Genomic DNA, 19,932 nt, shown 5'->3' with positions numbered 1-19,932 from the left:
ATGTGTGGACAGGAAGTCAGTTTCTCTATGTATTCCTATGGGAGCCTCAATGTCTCATAGGAATGAATAGAGAAGTAACGGACTTCCTGTCCTGTGTCAGTTGGAGATCAGAGTGTTGGTCACATGACACAGCTGAGGATCAGAATGGAGGTTATAACTCACAAATACAGTCACTGGTCAGAAGATTACATCATATACCTTTCTAACAGGTCAGAAAATACATTTTTTTTGCGGGAGTTCTTCTTTAAACAACATATCTTCATGGGTGCAGAGACCCCAACCACTTTAATATTGATAGCCTATCCTCAGCATCGACTAAAGTCCCAGTTCATCCATTTAGCTTAAAGGGGTTATCCCACTTAGCAGTTTCATACTTACCTGCTGCCACCGCGCGTTCACTTCCTGGATTCTGGCTGGGGGCGGGCTTCATCTTGATTGAAGTCTTCTCCCGGCCGGGCCGCGTGCTGGACTGAACGCGCACGCTGCCGCGCATGCGCAATGTGACTTATTTCTGGCCAGTATAGTACAGAGCCGGCGTGCGCGTTCGCAGCTCTGTACTATTCTGGCCGGGAAGAAGTCACCGTCGCGCGTGCGCGTTCAGGACAGCGAGTGGCCCGGCCGGGAGAAAAGAAGAAGTCTTCTGGGCAAGCGTGACCATCGGGATTTTGCGGAAGAGCGGTGGTCGTAACCAGGGGAGACCGAGTCACAACAATAAGGTAAGTGGGGATGAATTTTCTCCTAATCGGTGGGAATTTGTTAATAAAGTATATTTACAAAAATGATCACTGTCAAATCATTAACAGATTTAACAGTGATCATTATGATGGGATAACCCCTTTAAGTGTCATTTGCTGTTCTATATTTAGTTTGAGTGTATATGAAGCTTTGGATATAGTGATAGCATGTTTCAAGCAAGGGAGAGGGAAAATCCAAGACCCCCGTCAGCTGGAGTGCAGAGCAACTACAGCAAGTGACCATCGCTCTGGAGAACACAGAGTATTTTTTCATTGCTCAGACCTCCTTGATTTCAACAGGGCTGACGCTCAAATGTCTGCTGTGGTTATGTACTTTGCACTGCCTTTGATCCACATGAGAATTAGCCCAACTATTAGTGCTTTTCAGTGTCGAATCAACAAAATGTTAAGCATGCTACTTATTTTTCGGGGGCACAAAAACCCACTCAGAAAATTCCTGTGCTGGTATCTGTGTCAAAGTCTTTTCTGACTGATTACAATCGTTTCAATCTTACAGAAACATATAACTCTCTAGTTATAAGTTATCACTATTACTGTAGCGTGTAAGAGGTATTGCTACAGAAGCGGTCTGTATATTCTATAGATATGGAAAGTATAGGAACATTGCAAATTATAAGCTTCATTTATGTTTGTGGTGTATTCAGTGCAACTAATTTGGTGCTGTGATCAGACACTGGTTAATGTCTGGGTCATGGTGTCAATAAACCACCTAATTAGTCACAGGGGTGATTAGATGTGCAAAAACGTTATCATCTCACTCCTTTTCTGGAAAAAAAAAAAGACTCCTTTAGGGCTCTTTCACACGAGCAGATGCCGTGCGTGGAATCCGCTGCGTGAAAGAATGCCAAACCCCGCTCCAGACAGCAGAGACACGGAGCAGTAACATGATTGATAATGCTCCGTGCCTCTCTGTGATCTCTTTACTACAAAATCACGGTGAGATAAAGTCAGTAGTAAAAAGATCAAAGCGAGGCACGGAGTATTAGCAATCATGTTACTGCTCCGTGTCTCTGCTGTCTGGAGCGGGGTTTGGCATTCTTTCATGCAGCGGATTCCACGCACGGCATCCGCTCGTCTGAAAGAGCCCTTATGTGACAGTCAGAGACCAAGTTTGTTCTCTGATTGATGTGGGAGAGGGGGATAGATAACATGCACAAAAGTCCAAGTTACCCACCCCTGGGGGCCATGTACAGTTACAATGGGAGAGTAAATCTATGTCTCTACTCTACCCCCTGCTGAAGAGGGGAGGGCTGCTTGGTCGTAGGATACCTTAGGCTGTAGCAACTTTTAAAGCTGACAGTCTAAGATTTGAACCAAGACCAGGATTGCAGTGCTAGCTGCTTGACATCGGGAGATATTGCCCTTAGAAATTGGATAGGGAGTGTGTGCAGCACTCCATTTGTGAGGGCTGTAACTTGCAGTGTATCGCGACTAGCAATCCTGGTCTTGTTTTTACAGCTTAGATTGTCAGCCAAAACCTGGCTTGCATCTCTAGCTGCCACACAGCCCAATATCCAGCCAGCAGTAGCAGGGACGTATGAATGATGTATTTGGCTACTGAAAAGCTACGTCGTTAGCAGGGAAGGTTAAACTTTTTTTATTTTATTTTTTAATACAGGAAAGCAAAATTGGTATTATGTTAAATTAATTGACCCCCTGCAATATAAAACAGTAGTGGTGGTTTAACAGTTGGAGTAAAAGGTCCCTTGTTACTATTTTGCGAGTACATTTTGACTCCCTGACAGTCCACACCCTCACCTGCTGACTTTTCATGTATAGAACTGTAATGGATCAGTTATTATCATGCTTCAGCTGTTCTAATGATTCTACTGTGAACCGTTACACCGTGGCGTTAAAGGGGTTGTCCCATAATAAAGACTATAAAGGATATAATGGGAAAACCCCTGTTGGATAATGTGGAGAGGTGGCCCCGGGCACAGTCTGGTCAGAGCTGTGTTCCATGCTTTTCCCTTGGTACGAAGACGTAGTAAAGGCTAGTGACAGATGGCATTTGCTGCTTGACTGACTTGTTTCATCCACTACATGAGAGTTCAGATGTTGACCAGGATGGAGTCCATGCAGTGTGCTAGAGATGACTGCGCCGCTAGCTAAACAGGGGAAAGCACATCCTGGAAACAGGTCTGCACAGCAACTATGGACTGTTTGTAGAGTTATTACATCAGCTCATGGAAAACTGACCAGAAATGGCAACAGAGCCGACCTGTGGGAATGGACCCTATGTTGCAGTTTTGTGCAGGAGACCAAAAGGGCTTTCCTGCAAATAACATTTCGGGCCACAGAAACGGCCAGAGGAAGGCTCCCGACGGTTTTAGCTCCCACTTCTCCAGGAATGGGAAACGAGACACAGTGTGCCCCACTGATTTACTAACCCTGTAGATGGCATTACCATAGACGGGCTGTCTAGACATTGGCTCCGGCTGGTGCACAGCTAGACACGGTTGTATCATTTTATACCAACTACTGGCCGGATTACTTTGCAAGACAATTTTACAGCCGAATTGTGGCGCCAAATGTTGCATCACAGGACATGCACCTCTCTCACTAGGCTTTTTGTTTGGCAAGCTAGACTCGGTGAAATATTTTAAAAACTAGATGCAGCAAATAGCCCCACAGTTTGGTGCAATTTACAGTAAGTTCTATGTGCACTAAAATCCCTTTAAAACCCCGTATCTACCACCTTATTCACAGCGGTTGTTAACAGGATGACCACATTATCACTTTTTTATGGCACTGTATGAGCGTTCACTGCTGCCCTGGAGAACAGGTTTCTGATGACAACTTGGCTACCATTGTTCCTCTAATTTTGGCCATTTAACCCTTCAATGGCCAATCATTACCCCAGCATTTTCACTATGCTTCCCAGAAATGCATTTGGAAGCTTACAGAAAAGGACCCCATCAGTCAGGACACACAAGTGTAAAATAGCAATATCTTAATGGGATAATAAAGTATAATTAAACACAATTTGTGTGTTGCAGCCGTGTGAACTCTTTACTGTGATGCGGGCCCATTGTTTTGAATGGGTCCACAATCTGCAACATCCTGTCTGGAGGCACAGATTGGAAGCCCATGGAAACCCTTCCGTGGACTTGCAGGTCCATGCTTCCGCACCACAGAAGATAAAACGTGACCTATCTTTTGACGTATGTTATGGTTAGTAGACCCATTGAAGCCATTGCCAGTGTTTTGTGGACCTGCTGTTTGCGGTCCGCAACTCAGCACACCGGCCATATGGTCATTTGAATGGGCCCTTACTGGTGTGTTACATAAAAAAACTTACACATATCTGAGATAATTAAACTTTTTTTTAGTGTGAACAGTAAAACAAATAGAATAAAACCAATGGAGAAATTGATTCTATTGTAGATGTACATTAAAAAAACCACTGTAATGTGCACCCAAATTGTGCCTAAAAGCTACAATTCCACACACATAAAATATGGCCTCATACATGATATGTAAAAAAAAAGACAATAAAAAGCCTACAACCAAAGAGATTAAACTTGAAGGGTCCATTCATACGTCCGTAGTGCATTACGGATCTGCAAATTGCGGATCTGCAATACACCCGGCCGGCACCCCCATAGAAATGCCTATTCTTGTCCGCAATTGCGGACAAGAATAGGACATGTTCTATTTTTTTCCGTAGCCGCGGACCAGAAGATCGGCGGCGCGCTCCGGAAATGCGGATGCGGACAGCACACTGTGTGCTGTCCGCATCCATTCCTGCCCCATAGAGAATGAATGGGTCTGCACCCGTTCCGCAATATGCGGAATGGATGCGGACCCACCTATTCTGCGGATGTGTGAATGGAGCCGAAATCTGCTGGTATAACCCACAACATAAATATATGGGATGGATGTATTCCTCATGAACTACTTCTTTTTGGTTCTGACCTGTATGTTGACAACCGCCAGTATGACCACCTTTAATACCAGTTTTTGCATGTGCAATTTCAGGGTCACAATGTTCACATTCGTACAAATGGAGGCAAAGTGATATGTCTGGGGACAGTCCATGGCAATGTGGATATTCGTGCTCTAGCTGACAGTGTAAGTATAATTACTTCTTGTATTGCCGTTTTACCCAAATTTGGATTCAGGAATTGTGTAGTCTTGAAAAAACCTTTTAAAGGAGTTCTCCAGGATTTAACAATTAATGACCGATCTCTAGTATAGACACAGTATAATGTAGAGCAGCACTGCAGTACCTTCTGGTAAGGATATCAGGAATGCACTAGCCAGTCAAATACCCCAGATCCATGGGGGTTATAGGCAATATTTATCACAGAAGTAGACGGCAGCATCTCCAATCTCACAAGCTTTTTATTCGCACATGGTGCATGAGACAGTACAGCAACGTTCCAGCTACATCTTTAGCCCTTGTCAAGCTTGAGATGTAGCTGAAACGTTGCTGTACCAAGATTGTGTGTACTGTCTCATGCACCATGTGCGAATAAAAAGCTTGTTTGGATTGGAGATGCTGCCGTCTACTTCTGTGATCAATCTCTAGTATAGGTCATCAGTATCAGAGTGGTGGGGGTCCAACACCCTACACCTCCACCAATCAGCCGGTTTCAGAAGTAAACCATGTACAGAGCCATTCCATATGCTGCTTAGTTGTCGTTCTCAGGTACTGCAGCGGTTGCTCTTGCCCAAGATTGGTGGGATCACCCACCCATCTCATATTGATTACCTATACCAGTGGTGGGCAACCTTTTTTGTCAACTGAGCCAAATATCGCCAAAACCACGATTGGAATTTCTTTCGAGAGCCACATTTTTAAAACCTAAAATATTGCATCAACAGTACCAGTGAGGACTATTAGGCTCATGCACACGACCGTGTGCCCGCAAAAAAGTAGCGCATGCTGAAGTGAATGGGTCCATGATGCGTGCTGCACACGGCCGTGTGCAGCCCGCTTCATGGACCCATTCACTTCAATGGGTCCAGGATCCGGGCGCATGCACTACTTTTTTGCGGTGCGGAGGCACAGCCAGAAGCACCACGGAAGCACACTGTAGCACTCATATCCCGGATCCTGGACCCATTGAAGTGAATAAGTCCATGATGCGGGCTGCACACGGCCGTGTGCAGCCCGCATCATAGACCCATTCACTTCAGCATGTGCTACTTTTTTGCAGTGCGGGCAGTCGGATGGGGATCGCGAACCCCATTCAAGTGAATGGGTCCGCGATCCTCATGCAGCTGCCCCATGGTCTGTGTCCGTGCATTGCGGACCGCTATTTGCGGTCCGCAGCACAGGCACGGCGCCCTTACATTCGTGGGCATGAGCCCAGAGTGTGTTTTTGAATACTTTTATATGTACTTTCTTTTATTTGGATCTTGATTATTATTTCATTTTAATTTTATTATTTTTTACTTTTCTTAAACTTGTCTGCAGATGTGGATGTAATGTGGATGACGCACTTATCGGGGATATCTGTGGATGACGCACTTATGGGGGATATCTGTGGATGACGCACTTATGGGGGATATCTGTGGATGACGCACTTATGGGGGATATCTGTGGATGACGCACTTATGGGGGATATCTGTGGATGACGCACTTATGGGGGATATCTGTGGATGACGCACTTATGGGGGATATCTGTGGATGACGCACTTATGGGGGATATCTGTGGATGACGCACTTATGGGGGATATCTGTGGATGACGCACTTATGGGGGATATCTGTGGATGACGCACTTATGGGGGATATCTGTGGATGACGCACTTATGGGGGATATCTGTGGATGACGCACTTATAGCATAAGATGCTATATATGTGTCATCCACAGATATCCCCCATAAGTGCCCTCCACAGATATCCCCCATAAGTGAGCCATCCACAGATGTGCCCTCCACAGATATCCCCCATAAGTGCCTTCCAGTAAGTAATGTATTAGTGGGGGGAAGGAAGGGGGCATGGACACTTGCGGCGGGGCCGGTGCAGTGCACACACCGGGGGCAGCTCCTACCTTTATGCTGCGCGACATTTCGTTCCTCCTGAGCGGCGGCCTCTTCACCACTCCACCCCTCCTCACAGTGGGCAGCCGAACTAGAGCCGCGCTGCCCGCCCTTCTGCTGCTGTGCGCAGCGTGACTTCTCTCCCTCCGTCATGCGCCTCCTGCCCCGCCTGCCTGCTTCATTCATAAAGTGGAAGGAGCAGACAGACGGGGCAGCAGGCGCATGACGGACAATTTACAAGCAGCTTGAGCGGCGCGATATGGCTGCGCGGCCGCCCACCTGCCTGCCCGAACCAAAGAGCCGCAGTGAAGGATCAAAAGAGCCGCATGTGGCTCGCGAGCTGCGGCTTGCCGACCACTGACCTATACTATGTAGTCATCAATATGTTCCCATAAAATCCCTTTAAATGTGTGTTCAGGTTTACCTTAAGAAAAAAAGTGTAATCATAGCATAAAGCATATTCACTGCATAATTAAATGTTCTGACTCTGTTCATTTAGTTTCATATCTCTGCTACTACTTCAAGATATATACAGCCCTGAAACTTCTCACAGCTGAGAGGTGGACACCCGTGTATCCCGTATAGCCACTACTCCAGACAGTCCGTTTAGATCACAGGAGAAAGGTCTGTGTAGGGTTGAGCGATATACCGGTATCACGATATACCGCGGTATTAAAAAAACGGCGATATGGCGATATCGCCGTTTTGTAAATACCGCGGTATTTCGTGACGTCATAGGAGCGGTCATATACGCTGACCGCTTCTAAATCTGCGGCCGCCCGCCCCAGCATGAACCGATACGGGACATTTGCAGAGTACTTCTACTCGTGCAAATGTCCCCGATACCTGCTGGCCGCTTGCGGCGGCGCTCTTAGCAGTTCGGCCGGCGTGGGGGAGGGAAGGAATTCTGTCACTCGCATTTCCTGCACCCGACCTCTGAGAGGACGCTGTGATCAGCGCAATTAACCCCTCAGGTGATCACGGCGTCCTCTCAGAGGTCGGGTGCCGGGAAGGTGGGCAGTGCCCCCCCCCTCCTCCCTCCCTCCCCAGTATTAATCATTGGAGGCCACAGGGTCCCCCCCCATCATTGGTGGCAGTGGACCCCATGGTAGCCAGGACGCTACTGAAGCCCTGGCTGCCATGGTATGTTAGTGAGCAGCATTATACTCACGTGCGTCGTGGCCGCCGGGCGCTCCTTCTTCTCATAGGTCTGTGCGGCGCATTGCTAATGCTATAAGCCTTAGCAATGCGCCGCACAGACAGAAGAAGGAGCGACCGGCGGCCACGACGCACGTGAGTATAATGCTGCTCACTAACATACCATGGCAGCCAGGGCTTCAGTAGCGTCCTGGCTACCATGGTAACCGATCGGAGCCCCAGCATTACACTGCTGGGACTCCGATCGGAACTGCAAACTGGCACCAATGATGGGGGGAGGAGGAGGACGACGACCCTGTGGCCTCCAATGATTAATACTGGGGAGGGAGAGAGGAGGGGGGGCCCACTGCCACCAATGATGGGAGGGGGACCCTGTGGCGACTGCCACCAATGATTAATACTGGGGGGAAGGGGCACTGCCACCAATGATGGGGAGGGGGGTTACCAGAGGGGGCTGATAAGAGGGAGAGGCTGGGGGGGGCTGATCAGAGGCTGGGGAACTGCCCGTCTGCCCCCATACAGTGTAACGTCTCCTTGTGGCTGCCCCCCATGCAGTGTAACGTCTCCTTGTGGCTGCCCCCATACAGTGTACCGTCTCCTTGTGGCTGCCCCCATACAGTGTAACGTCTCCTTGTGGCTGCCCCCATACAGTGTAACGTCTCCTTGTGGCTGCCCCCATACAGTGTAACGTCTCCTTGTGGCTGCCCCCATACAGTGTACATCTCCTTGTGGCTGCCCGGCTGCCCCCATACAGTGTAACGTCTCCTTGTGGCTGCCCCCCATGCAGTGTAACGTCTCCTTGTGGCTGCCCCCATACAGTGTACCGTCTCCTTGTGGCTGCCCCCATACAGTGTAACGTCTCCTTGTGGCTGCCCCCATACAGTGTAACGTCTCCTTGTGGCTGCCCCCATACAGTGTAACGTCTCCTTGTGGCTGCCCCCATACAGTGTACATCTCCTTGTGGCTGCCCGGCTGCCCCCATACAGTGTAACGTCTCCTTGTGGCTGCCCCCCATGCAGTGTAACGTCTCCTTGTGGCTGCCCCCATACAGTGTACCGTCTCCTTGTGGCTGCCCCCATACAGTGTAACGTCTCCTTGTGGCTGCCCCCATACAGTGTAACGTCTCCTTGTGGCTGCCCCCATACAGTGTAACGTCTCCTTGTGGCTGCCCCCATACAGTGTAACGTCTCCTTGTGGCTGCCCCCATACAGTGTAACGTCTCCTTGTGGCTGCCCCCATACAGTGTAACGTCTCCTTGTGGCTGCCCCCATACAGTGTAACGTCTCCTTGTGGCTGCCCCCATACAGTGTAACGTCTCCTTGTGGCTGCCCCCATACAGTGTACATCTCCTTGTGGCTGCCCGGCTGCCCCCATACAGTGTAACGTCTCCTTGTGGCTGCCCGGCTGCCCCCATACAGTATAACGTCTCCTTGTGGCTGCCCCCATACAGTATAATGTCTCCTTGTGGCCCCAAGTGTTTTTTTCTTCTAAATGGGCATTTATCGCGATATATATCGTTATCGCGATAAATTTCTTAATATCGTTATCGTGGGAATATTTTTGATATCGTCCAACTTGACCCTTACGGATTAGTGCCTAGACTGGATACAACTGTGTCGACGTCTGAGCTGTGACCAGGACTGGGTCTGTACTAGTCTTTGGATTTAAACTGGAATGTTTCCATTCATCAACTGGCAAATGGTGAGGTACTGAAATACAAATTACAACGGTCCCTCAAGTTAGAATATTTATTGCTTCCGGGACGAGCATTGTAAGTTGAAACCATTGTCACTTGAGTTGTAATTGGTTCTGAAGCCCCAAAATGTCATCCTAAGATTTAAGAAAAATGAACAGATAAAGCAACCGTCAGGAGTAGATGCTGGAAGCTGTGAATCGCTTTCTATGTTGAGGACTGGAGCTTCTTCCGGTCTTGTGTAGTGCACAATGCACCACAACCACAAAATCGAGCTGCCCTCACCTGACATCCAAAGAAGCAACTCCTCCTGCCACAGAGAGAGGGCAGTACAGGACTTGTACTACCACACTATAAGGCCTCATTCACGCAACCATATTTTTGGCCCTAGTACAACATGCATTTTTGTGGATCGTATTAATTTCTATGGGGCTGCAAAAAATACGGATGTCATGTGGTCGTGCCACAAATTATAAAGCATTTCCTATTCTTGTCTGTTTTGTTGACAATCATAGGCATTTTGATGCACGTGGCCATTATTTGCATTTTGTGGAACAGTTATGTGAATGTAGCCTAATAAACAACCAGGGTGATGGTCACGTTGACCAGCTGTATGTTAAGTCTTGTTTCAAGTTATGATGGCCCAGAAAAAGACCATTGTATACTGAAAATATTGTATCTTAAGGGACCACTGTATATAAGAGATTTGTCTGGATTACTCTAGTGTAGCACTAGACAGTCTACTCCCTATCTTCTGGTTATGTTCAGCTCACATCTGTCCTTTACCCCTTTATTTAAACGGGTTGTCTCATATCGCTGTTACTAAGGTGAGATGAGACTAAGGCCTGGCCGGGAAACAGCAGAGTGCTCCGGCACGCGCCGTTTCAGTAGCTCCCATTGCGTGCATGAGAGCTACCTAAACAGTGTAGTGCAGTAAGCTATATTGTTTCTGAGATAGACGGCAATGAGATCTACTGAAAAAGCGGAGCGCTCTGCTGTTCTAGGCCGGCTGGTGGTCAGGACTGTTTCTCATCTCACCTTAGTAACGGCAAGATGAGACAACCCCTTTAATCACTTATGTTACACTTATCATAAGGGAACTTTCCCATTTTCGTTCTTTCGTTACCCAGCTTTCTCCGGGGGGGAGGCTGAAAATGGGACACAACTGTATCCCTCAGCACATCCATTCACTTCAGTGAAGCAAATGGAGTTCAAAGGATTAATCTTTGGACTCGGTTTGACCTGCTTTCTTTCTTTCTTTTTTTACAGGACAAAATAGCTTGGTAGACTAGGTTATTGTGTCCTCCAAAAAATGTCAACTGATTAAAAGCAGGTCAGAATCCAAAGTTTACAAGGTCTCCTGGGCTTTGGTAAAAATCCCCCTGTGTTGTGACCTGTGGAGGGAAGATGGTCTGGTCAGTTACTATATACACTTTGCTCTGGCACTTGCATATTCTGCATATTGGTGAGGGTTTTTTTTCCCCCAAAAAATGTTATTAAGAGAATACACATCTATGCATTACCAAGTACAGAATCATCAATTTTGTATGCCATACATTATATATCCATGAGAAAAAGGAAAAACAACAAGGCATAACAAAACTATAAAGATCGCACTACTACGACCTAATTAAAACTAAAAACCGAAAACCTTGTGCCAGTGTCCTTCCCCCATCCCCTAGGTAATCTCCAGTGTCCTCAGTAGAGATACCAAATAGTATTAGTCAATATACTCCATAGAACTAGAATAGAAGCACTGTTATTTGCTCTATATATATATATATATATATATACTGCTCCAAAAAATAAAGGGAACACTTAAACAACACAATGTCAAACTGTCCACTTAGGAAGCAACACTGAGTGACAATCAATTTCACATGCTGTTGTGCAAATGGGATAGACAACAGGTGGAAATTATAGGCAATTAGCAAGACACCCCCAATAAAGGAGTGGTTCTGCAGGTGGTGATCACAGACCACTTCTCAGTTCCTATGCTTCCTGGCTGATGTTTTGGTCACTTTTGAATGCTGGCGGTGCTTTCACTCTAGTGGTAGCATGAGACGGAGTCTACAACCCACACAAGTGGCTCAGGTAGTGCAGCTTATCCAGGATGGCACATCAATGCGAGCTGTGGCAAGAAGCTTTGCTGTGTCTGTCAGCGTAGTGTCCAGAGCATGGAGGCGCTACCAGGAGACAGGCCAGTACATCAGGAGATGTGGAGGAGGCCGTAGGAGGGCAACAACCCAACAGCAGGACCGCTACCACGCCTTTGTGCAAGGAGGAACAGGAGGAGCACTGCCAGAGCCCTGCAAAATGACCTCCAGCAGGCCACAAATGTGCATGTGTCTGCTCAAACGGTCAGAAACAGACTCTATGAGGGCCCGACGTCCACAGGTGGGGGTTGTGCTTAAAGCCCAACACCGTCCAGGACGTTTGGCATTTGCCAGAGAACACCAAGATTGGAAAATTCGCCACTGGCGCCCTGTGCTCTTCACAGATGAAAGCAGGTTCACACTGAGCACATGTGACAGACATGACAGTCTTGAGACGCCGTGGAGAACGTTCTGCTGCCTGCAACATCCTCCAGCATGACCTGTTTGGCATTGGGTCAGTAATGGTGTGGGGTGGCATTTCTTTGGAGGGCCGCACAGCCTTCCATGTGCTCGCCAGAGGTAGCCTGACTGCCATTAGGTACCGAGATGAGATCCTCAGACCCTTTGTGAGACCATATGCTGGTGCGGTTGGCCCTGGGTTCCTCCTAATGCAAGACAATGCTAGACCTCATGTGGCTGGAGTGTGTCAGCAGTTCCTGCAAGACGAAGGCATTGATGCTATGGACTGGCCCGCCCGTTCCCCAGACCTGAATCCAGTTGAGCACATCTAGGACATCATGTCTTGTTCTATCCACCAACGTCACGTTGTACCACAGACTGTCCAGAAGTTGGCAGATGCTTTAGTCCAGGTCTGGGAGGAGATCCCTCAGGAGACCGTCCGCCACCTCATCAGGAGCATGCACAGGCGTTGTAGGGAGGTCATACAGGCACATGGAGGCCACACACACTACTGAGCCTCATTTTGACTTGTTTTAAGGACATTACATCAAAGTTGGATCAGCCTGTAGTGTGTTTTTCCACTTTAATTTTGAGTGTGACTCCAAATCCAGACCTCCATGGGTTGAAAAATTTGATTTCCAATTTTTCATTTTTGTGTGATTTTGTTGTCAGCACATTCAACTATGTAAAGAACAAAGTATTTCAGAAGAATATTTGATTAATTCAGATCTAGGATGTGTAATTTTTGTGTTCCCTTTATTTTTTTGAGCAGTGTATATGTGTGTGTGTGTGTGTGTGTGTGTGTATATATATATATATATATATATATTACACAAACATAGCAAAGAGGCAGCGATCTCAAATGAAAAAAGGAACAAAGTGTATTCACCCATGCAGGACGCAACGTTTCGGCTCTATACTGGATCCTTTCTCAATGAACCCATGTGCAAGGGTCAGCCTTCAAAGCTGTACAGTCCCCATTGTTCCTCTCTTTTCCTCCTTTATAGACCATTGTTTGTCATCAAATGGAGACCTAATGGCATGAATTTCCAGGACACTTGAGATTCAAGAAATCTACGCCATTTGCCAAAGAAGCATTTGGTATGCTCTTTGTGTCGCTGAGCCTCCCAATATTCCAAATAGAATAGTTTTTTGAGACCCTCCATCACCTGAGCACAAGTAGGGACAAAGGTCTTCAGCCCGTTAACTAACCAGCATTTCTTAGCTGTCATAATAGCATGAGCTAAGGAGGGTAAATGGGTTGTAGGATTGGATAAAGCTCCTGCCCCCTGAATACTATGAAACAATGCCTCAATAGGACCAATACACTGCGTGCAGAATTATTAGGCAAATGAGTATTTTGACCAGATCATCCTCTTTATGCATGTTGTCTTACTCCAAGCTGTATAGGCTCGAAAGCCTACTACCAATTAAGCATATTAGGTGATGTGCATCTCTGTAATGAGAAGGGGTGTGGTCTAATGACATCAACACCCTATATTAGGTGTGCATAATTATTATGCAACTTCCTTTCCTTTGGCAAAATGGGTCAAAAGAAGGACTTGACAGGCTCAGAAAAGTCAAAAATAGTGAGATATCTTGCAGAGGGATGCAGCACTCTTAAAATTGCAAAGCTTCTGAAGCGTGATCATCGAACAATCAAGCGTTTCATTCAAAATAGTCAACAGGGTCGCAAGAAGCGTGTGGAAAAACCAAGGCGCAAAATAACTGCCCATGAACTGAGAAAAGTCAAGCGTGCAGCTGCCAAGATGCCACTTGCCACCAGTTTGGCCATATTTCAGAGCTGCAACATCACTGGAGTGCCCAAAAGCACAAGGTGTGCAATACTCAGAGACATGGCCAAGGTAAGAAAGGCTGAAAGACGACCACCACTGAACAAGACACACAAGCTGAAACGTCAAGACTGGGCCAAGAAATATCTCAAGACTGATTTTTCTAAGGTTTTATGGACTGATGAAATGAGAGAGAGTCTTGATGGGCCAGATGGATGGGCCCGTGGCTGGATTGGTAAAGGGCAGAGAGCTCCAGTCCGACTCAGACGCCAGCAAGGTGGAGGTGGATTACTGGTTTGGGCTGGTATCATCAAAGATGAGCTTGTGGGGCCTTTTCGGGTTGAGGATGGAGTCAAGCTCAACTCCCAGTCCTACTGCCAGTTTCTGGAAGACACCTTCTTCAAGCAGTGGTACAGGAAGAAGTCTGCATCCTTCAAGAAAAACATGATTTTCATGCAGGACAATGCTCCATCACACGCGTCCAAGTACTCCACAGCGTGGCTGGCAAGAAAGGGTATAAAAGAAGAAAATCTAATGACATGGCCTCCTTGTTCACCTGATCTGAACCCCATTGAGAACCTGTGGTCCATCATCAAATGTGAGATTTACAAGGAGGGAAAACAGTACACCTCTCTGAACAGTGTCTGGGAGGCTGTGGTTGCTGCTGCACGCAATGTTGATGGTGAACAGATCAAAACACTGACAGAATCCATGGATGGCGGGCTTTTGAGTGTCCTTGCAAAGAAAGGTGGCTATATTGGTCACTGATTTGTTTTTGTTTTGTTTTTGAATGTCAGAAATGTATATTTGTGACTGTTGAGATGTTGTTATATTGGTTTCACTGGTAAAAAAAAAAATTATTGAAATGGGTATATATTTGTTTTTTTGTTAAGTTGCCTAATAATTATGCACAGTAATAGTCACCTGCACACACAGATATCCCCCTAAAATAGCTAAAACTAAAAACTACTTCCAAAAATATTCAGCTTTGATATTAATGACTTTTTTGGGTTCATTGAGAACATGGTTGTTGTTCAATAATAAAATTTAATTCTCAAAAATACAACTTGCCTAATAATTCTGTACTCCCTCTAGAGCCTTGATATCCACTGAGATAGTTATTCAACTCCCCAACTTGTTTCCGGAAGGGCCGAATATGAGGGCAGGACCATAGACCATGATATGAGTCCGAACGGGGTTAATTACATTTCGGGCAAGCGTTAATCCTGTTACTGAGATGGGTCTATAGGAGCCTGGCTGTGTGGAGTCTTTGCCTGGTTTTAATAGCAATTTAAAAAGGACATTGCTGCTGATGCTGTCCATTAAATTGAGAGACCAAAGTATTAACCACCTGGTCCTTCAAAGCCTTATAAAATTCGCCCGTAAGTCCATCTGGGCCTGGTGGCTTCCTGGGTTTCAGTGATTGGGGCACAGTATTAACCTCCTCAGATGTAATAGGAGCGTTTAGTGTCTCTAGTTCCCATACCTGAGTAGAGTAGTGTCACATTCGGATATGAGATACACTTCCATTTCCAGTGCCCAATTATTAAACACTTGTTGGGCCTTCTTCCACTGGGACAATAACAGTGGCGTGGGCATACTCAAATATTTAGTATATGCTTCCTATAATTGGTGTCTAGCAACTTCATATCCGCGTGAGATCTCCTTTTTTCTCCCCGCCACATATAAGAGATTATCCTTCCCTGTACTACCGCCGTGTCCCAAAATAAAGAGGTATCGGTGCTGTGAGCTCCATTTGTCATTATGTAGTCCTCCCACCATTCAAGAGCCAAGAAGGTGTGGTCGGACCCTAACGCTGAAGGAAATCTCCATATGATGTCTGATCCAGGCTCAGACTGGCCCACAGGGGTACAGGTGAATCCCCCCGGTGGGCACCAAGCAAGCTGGGCCCCTAGTTCCCCACCCCCTGCACACATGGCACAGTAGAGTGACTTCATTACATATAGATAGGCAGTGTACAGCATCTGAATCACCCTATGTCCTTATAAAAACTGGGTCGATTATTTAACAGTTTATTATAGATGCATCTGATGGCTGAGATGACGTCTAGACACCGAGGCAGGCCAGCAAGTATCCTCGTTATCTAGGCACCCGCTGCAGGGACCCCTATAATCAATCACCTACGTAACGTAACGTCTTGCTGCTGTGTGAATGGGTAATATTTGCATGTATCTGTGTAGTGAACCCCCAGAATAAATGTTACTGATGGGTCCTAGGCACCCCAGTCCGACACTGACTGTAATCCCCTCATACCCCATCTCTAAAATATTCTCTGACTTGGACATGATGGGATTTGTAGTTAGTTCTCTTCTCCTCAACCTCATTCTTATAATATCCTCTGATCATATAACAGCCTGTACATGCTGGAAGTTGTAGTCCTCTCCTCTTGTACCCCTTCCCTGTAATGTCCTCTAATATCACATTATATCAGCCTCAACATGCTGGGAGCTGTAGTTCTCTCCTCTTATACCCCCTCCCTTCCTTGTATATCCCATAATAACAGCCTGAACATGCTGGGCATTGTAGCCCTCTCCTCTTATACTTCCTCCCTATAATGTGCTCTGCTATCACATTATATCAGCCTCAACATGCTGGGAGTTGTAGTCTTCTCATTATAGCCCTCCTTCCTGAAACATCCACTGATATCCCCTAATGATAACCTGTGCATGCTGGGAGTTGTAGTCCTCTCCTCTTATACCTCCCTGTAATCTCTCTTGACGCTGGTATATAGATTATGCTTTCCATTCTGTGTGTTGTATCGTCACCCACTGTCCCAGATATGGTGTCCTTCTTTTGGGGGTTATGAAAGCGGTTACCCTAAGCTGTTATATAATGGATGAACTACATGTAGGGTTGCCTCTTTTCCCAGCAGATTACCAGTAATAGCGGCTAGACCAGTGGTTTACGAGGCAGGTGGCAACCCTAGTGGAGACCCGGCACCCCATCGATTAGATGTTTTCAGCGGTCTGATTTCAAAAAAGTGGATGGAGCCAAAAGCAAAAGGCTCCATCCACTGTGCAGTGGCCTTGACGTTGCCACCATACTGTAGCTTGTAACGGGGTGGTGCTGCCCCTTTAAATTATTTCAACCATGCTTTCAGTGTACATAAGAGCCGGTGTCCCTGATGTTCAGAGGACACCCAGCAGTCATGTATGATGTCGGTCACCTGTCTTCTTGTGTTTGATGTGTAAAGGAGCCCAGAACCAGTCAGATGTCAAGGAGAGAAGACAGCAAGAGGCAGTTGAGGGGAAGACTACAGTTGGGAGGAGGAAAGAGTGTCTAATGGCCTCCATAGCGTGGCCCTGACAAGACAGCCCTGATCCACATGCCCCGCCACATCTTGTTAGTGTGTTGTCAGAAACTACAACCGAGTGCTCTCAGGGTGAAATTTGTAACTATAGGGCTGTGTGCCTCAGTGAAAGACTGACACCATCAAGCTGTTTACCTGATAGACTGTTCTGTTGCCCATAGCAACCACCAAGCTTTATAATAACAATGTAACCATCAAGCTTTGTGCCCAATGGTGACTATAACCGTGAAGCACTGCGCCTTCTGCTTGGGTAAAGTCAGGATGCAAGTGTCTGTTTCATGGCTATGCTATACTTAAGTGCGGTCCCAGGATAGGATTGAGGGTCACATATAAAAGTGACCGGACCATGCTGTTAGTCTGTTCATTTACATGGTGCAGTCTGGAAGAGGTTAAGTAAGAGCCAATGGTCTGGGTACTCTGTGTCGGCACCTGGACCAGTGGCTGTCAGTAACAGAACAAACATGCCCCCCAGAAGGAGGAAACCCTGCGATCGTAAGGGGGCCACAAATATATGGCGGTTAACCAAACTGATGTATATTGACAAAGTGTGGTCAGGAAGTGGTTAAGGGCCTCTGCAGTAAGGCACTTTGACAGTCACTAAAGGGTTAACCCTTCTGCACCCTGCCACCAACATTAGTCATAGACACCTGTGACATCACAAGCACGTGTGTCATAAGGGAAGAATCCTTGTAAAAAGCTGGCGAGCGGCCATATTTGGTGCCGTACTTGATGGCCTGAGGACCTTGAGCTTGACTACCCCCGCCCACCGCACCTTGACGAAATTTGGAGGTTCTAGCAGGAAGCCCATCCCCAATGGGAGGAAAGGGACATCCGCCTAGCAAACCAGATCGGCCCGGCTGCTGCACCCACCCTTACTATTTATGTGGCAGTCACATAGTGGCATTACCCTCTAAGCCCAAGGGAAGGGCAGCCCTCCAGCCATGGTTCCCTAGAGGTTTCCTCCACAGGGGGTTTTCCTCTCCTGAGTGCTGGAGGGTGACTCTCCGTGAGTCGGGGGTTTGCCATTTTTAATATTTTAAATAAACAATTTGGCCATTTATTCCCCATTTAATGTGTTCTGTGTCTTTATTTTGCGTTCTTTTTTTTCAGGAGTGTATGCATGATTTTCTCAGGGAGGAGGTTAAAGGGGTATTTCCTTCTGGGATATGTAAGGTATATATTGATATGATGTACCATGAATGTCCGATAGGTGCAAGTCCCACCTTCGGGACCTGCACATATGTCCAGGAGACCGAAGTAAAAGGAGAGCAAATTGCACATGCGTGGCGTCCTCTCCATTCATTGCTATGGGAATTCCAAAAAAATGGGAGCGCGGATGTCCCATAGCAGCGAATGGAGAACAAGCAGCACAAACCGCGGCCACCTCTCCATTCATCACTATGGGACTCCTGAAAATAGCCAAACCAGTGCTCAGCTATATTCTGAAGTTCCATAGCAGTGAATAAAAGGTGGCCGCACATGTGTGACTTGCTGTCTGTACACCTCGGGGGCATCATCCTGTGGATATGTAATACATGTCTCTAATGGAAATACCCCTTAACATTAAATTCATCATGAAATAACCAAGATAGCAAGCAGAGCACCTTTGCACTGAATGAGAGCAGTCGCTGGTGACGCTGAGGGTCAACGACTCTTGCTGTGGGGTGAATTGATCAATCTTCTACAGCAGTGTTATGGTGTTGAAAAGTTGCAAATTTAGCCGCATTTCCCATTTTGTACCTACATTGGAACAATGCCTCGCCTAAATATATAAATGTGTGTGTATATATATATATATATATATATATATATATATATATATGTGTGTGTGTGTGTGTAATATTAGGGGATTACATACAATAAATAATAACATAGGTGCACCTCCCCCCTTGAGGAATGGGTTCTCATTCATCAAAGCTGTCTACCAGTAAGACTGTCTTCATTACCCATAGCAACCAATCAGAAAGCAGCTTTAATTTTCCCAGAGCAGGTATGAAATGAAAGCTGAGCTCTGATTGGTTGCTAGGGGTAACAAAGACAGTCCTTGATAAATGAGGCCTAAGGTTTACGTTGGAGCAGATTTTTTGCATGTCTGTCACAGTCCAGCAATAACACTACAAATCCCACTCCCAGTGCCCTCATTGTGCCCCTTTACCATAATTGCCAGACTGAGCCCTCATACTTTTATTCAAGTGTCTGGGATTGCCCTCATAACTTCCAACTATAGTTAGTGCCAGCCACACCACTCCTACAGATTTTACAATTGTGGGCCCCTTGTGCTATCCAGTGTGCCCATCAGAGATAGTGAGCAACAACGCCATATAAGTGCCAACCAATGCCCCCATAAGTTTAATCTGCTGTCTCCGTAACTGGCAGCCATAGTTCCCCAAGAAATCCCACCAATACTGACAACCACTGGTGTTATCCACAGTGATGCCAAGGGTGATAGCCCCAGAAACCACATAACTGCTAGCCAATGTGCCCCCATAACCGCCAGTCAGTGTACCTCCATAATTGAAAGCCACTGTGCCCCCAAACTGCCCCCAAAAATGTTCTCTTTCTGGGACCTAGGGGGAAGGGAGTGGGGAGCACAGCAGGACAGGCACTATAATCTGCTGCGGGGCAAGAGCTGAAGGACCTGTGATGACGTTGCCT

General features: G+C 46.7%; 1 protein-coding gene across 1 annotated transcript in view; it reads left to right on the top strand.

The window, feature by feature from the left end:
- FAM185A (family with sequence similarity 185 member A) overlaps positions 1-19,932 on the top strand; it is a 65,702-nt gene that overhangs the window by 4,997 nt on the left and 40,773 nt on the right. Inside the window, exon 3 of the mRNA XM_040412985.1 lies at positions 4,737-4,829. Within this exon, the coding sequence (XP_040268919.1) occupies positions 4,737-4,829 (93 nt within the window). The remainder of the gene's footprint in view (positions 1-4,736; positions 4,830-19,932) is intronic.

The sequence above is a fragment of the Bufo bufo genome, chromosome 1 (assembly GCF_905171765.1).
Source record: "Bufo bufo chromosome 1, aBufBuf1.1, whole genome shotgun sequence".
Lineage (NCBI taxonomy): Eukaryota > Metazoa > Chordata > Amphibia > Anura > Bufonidae > Bufo > Bufo bufo.
The sequence above is the reverse complement of the archived record's forward strand: the minus strand, read 5'-3'. Positions and strand labels throughout refer to the sequence as shown.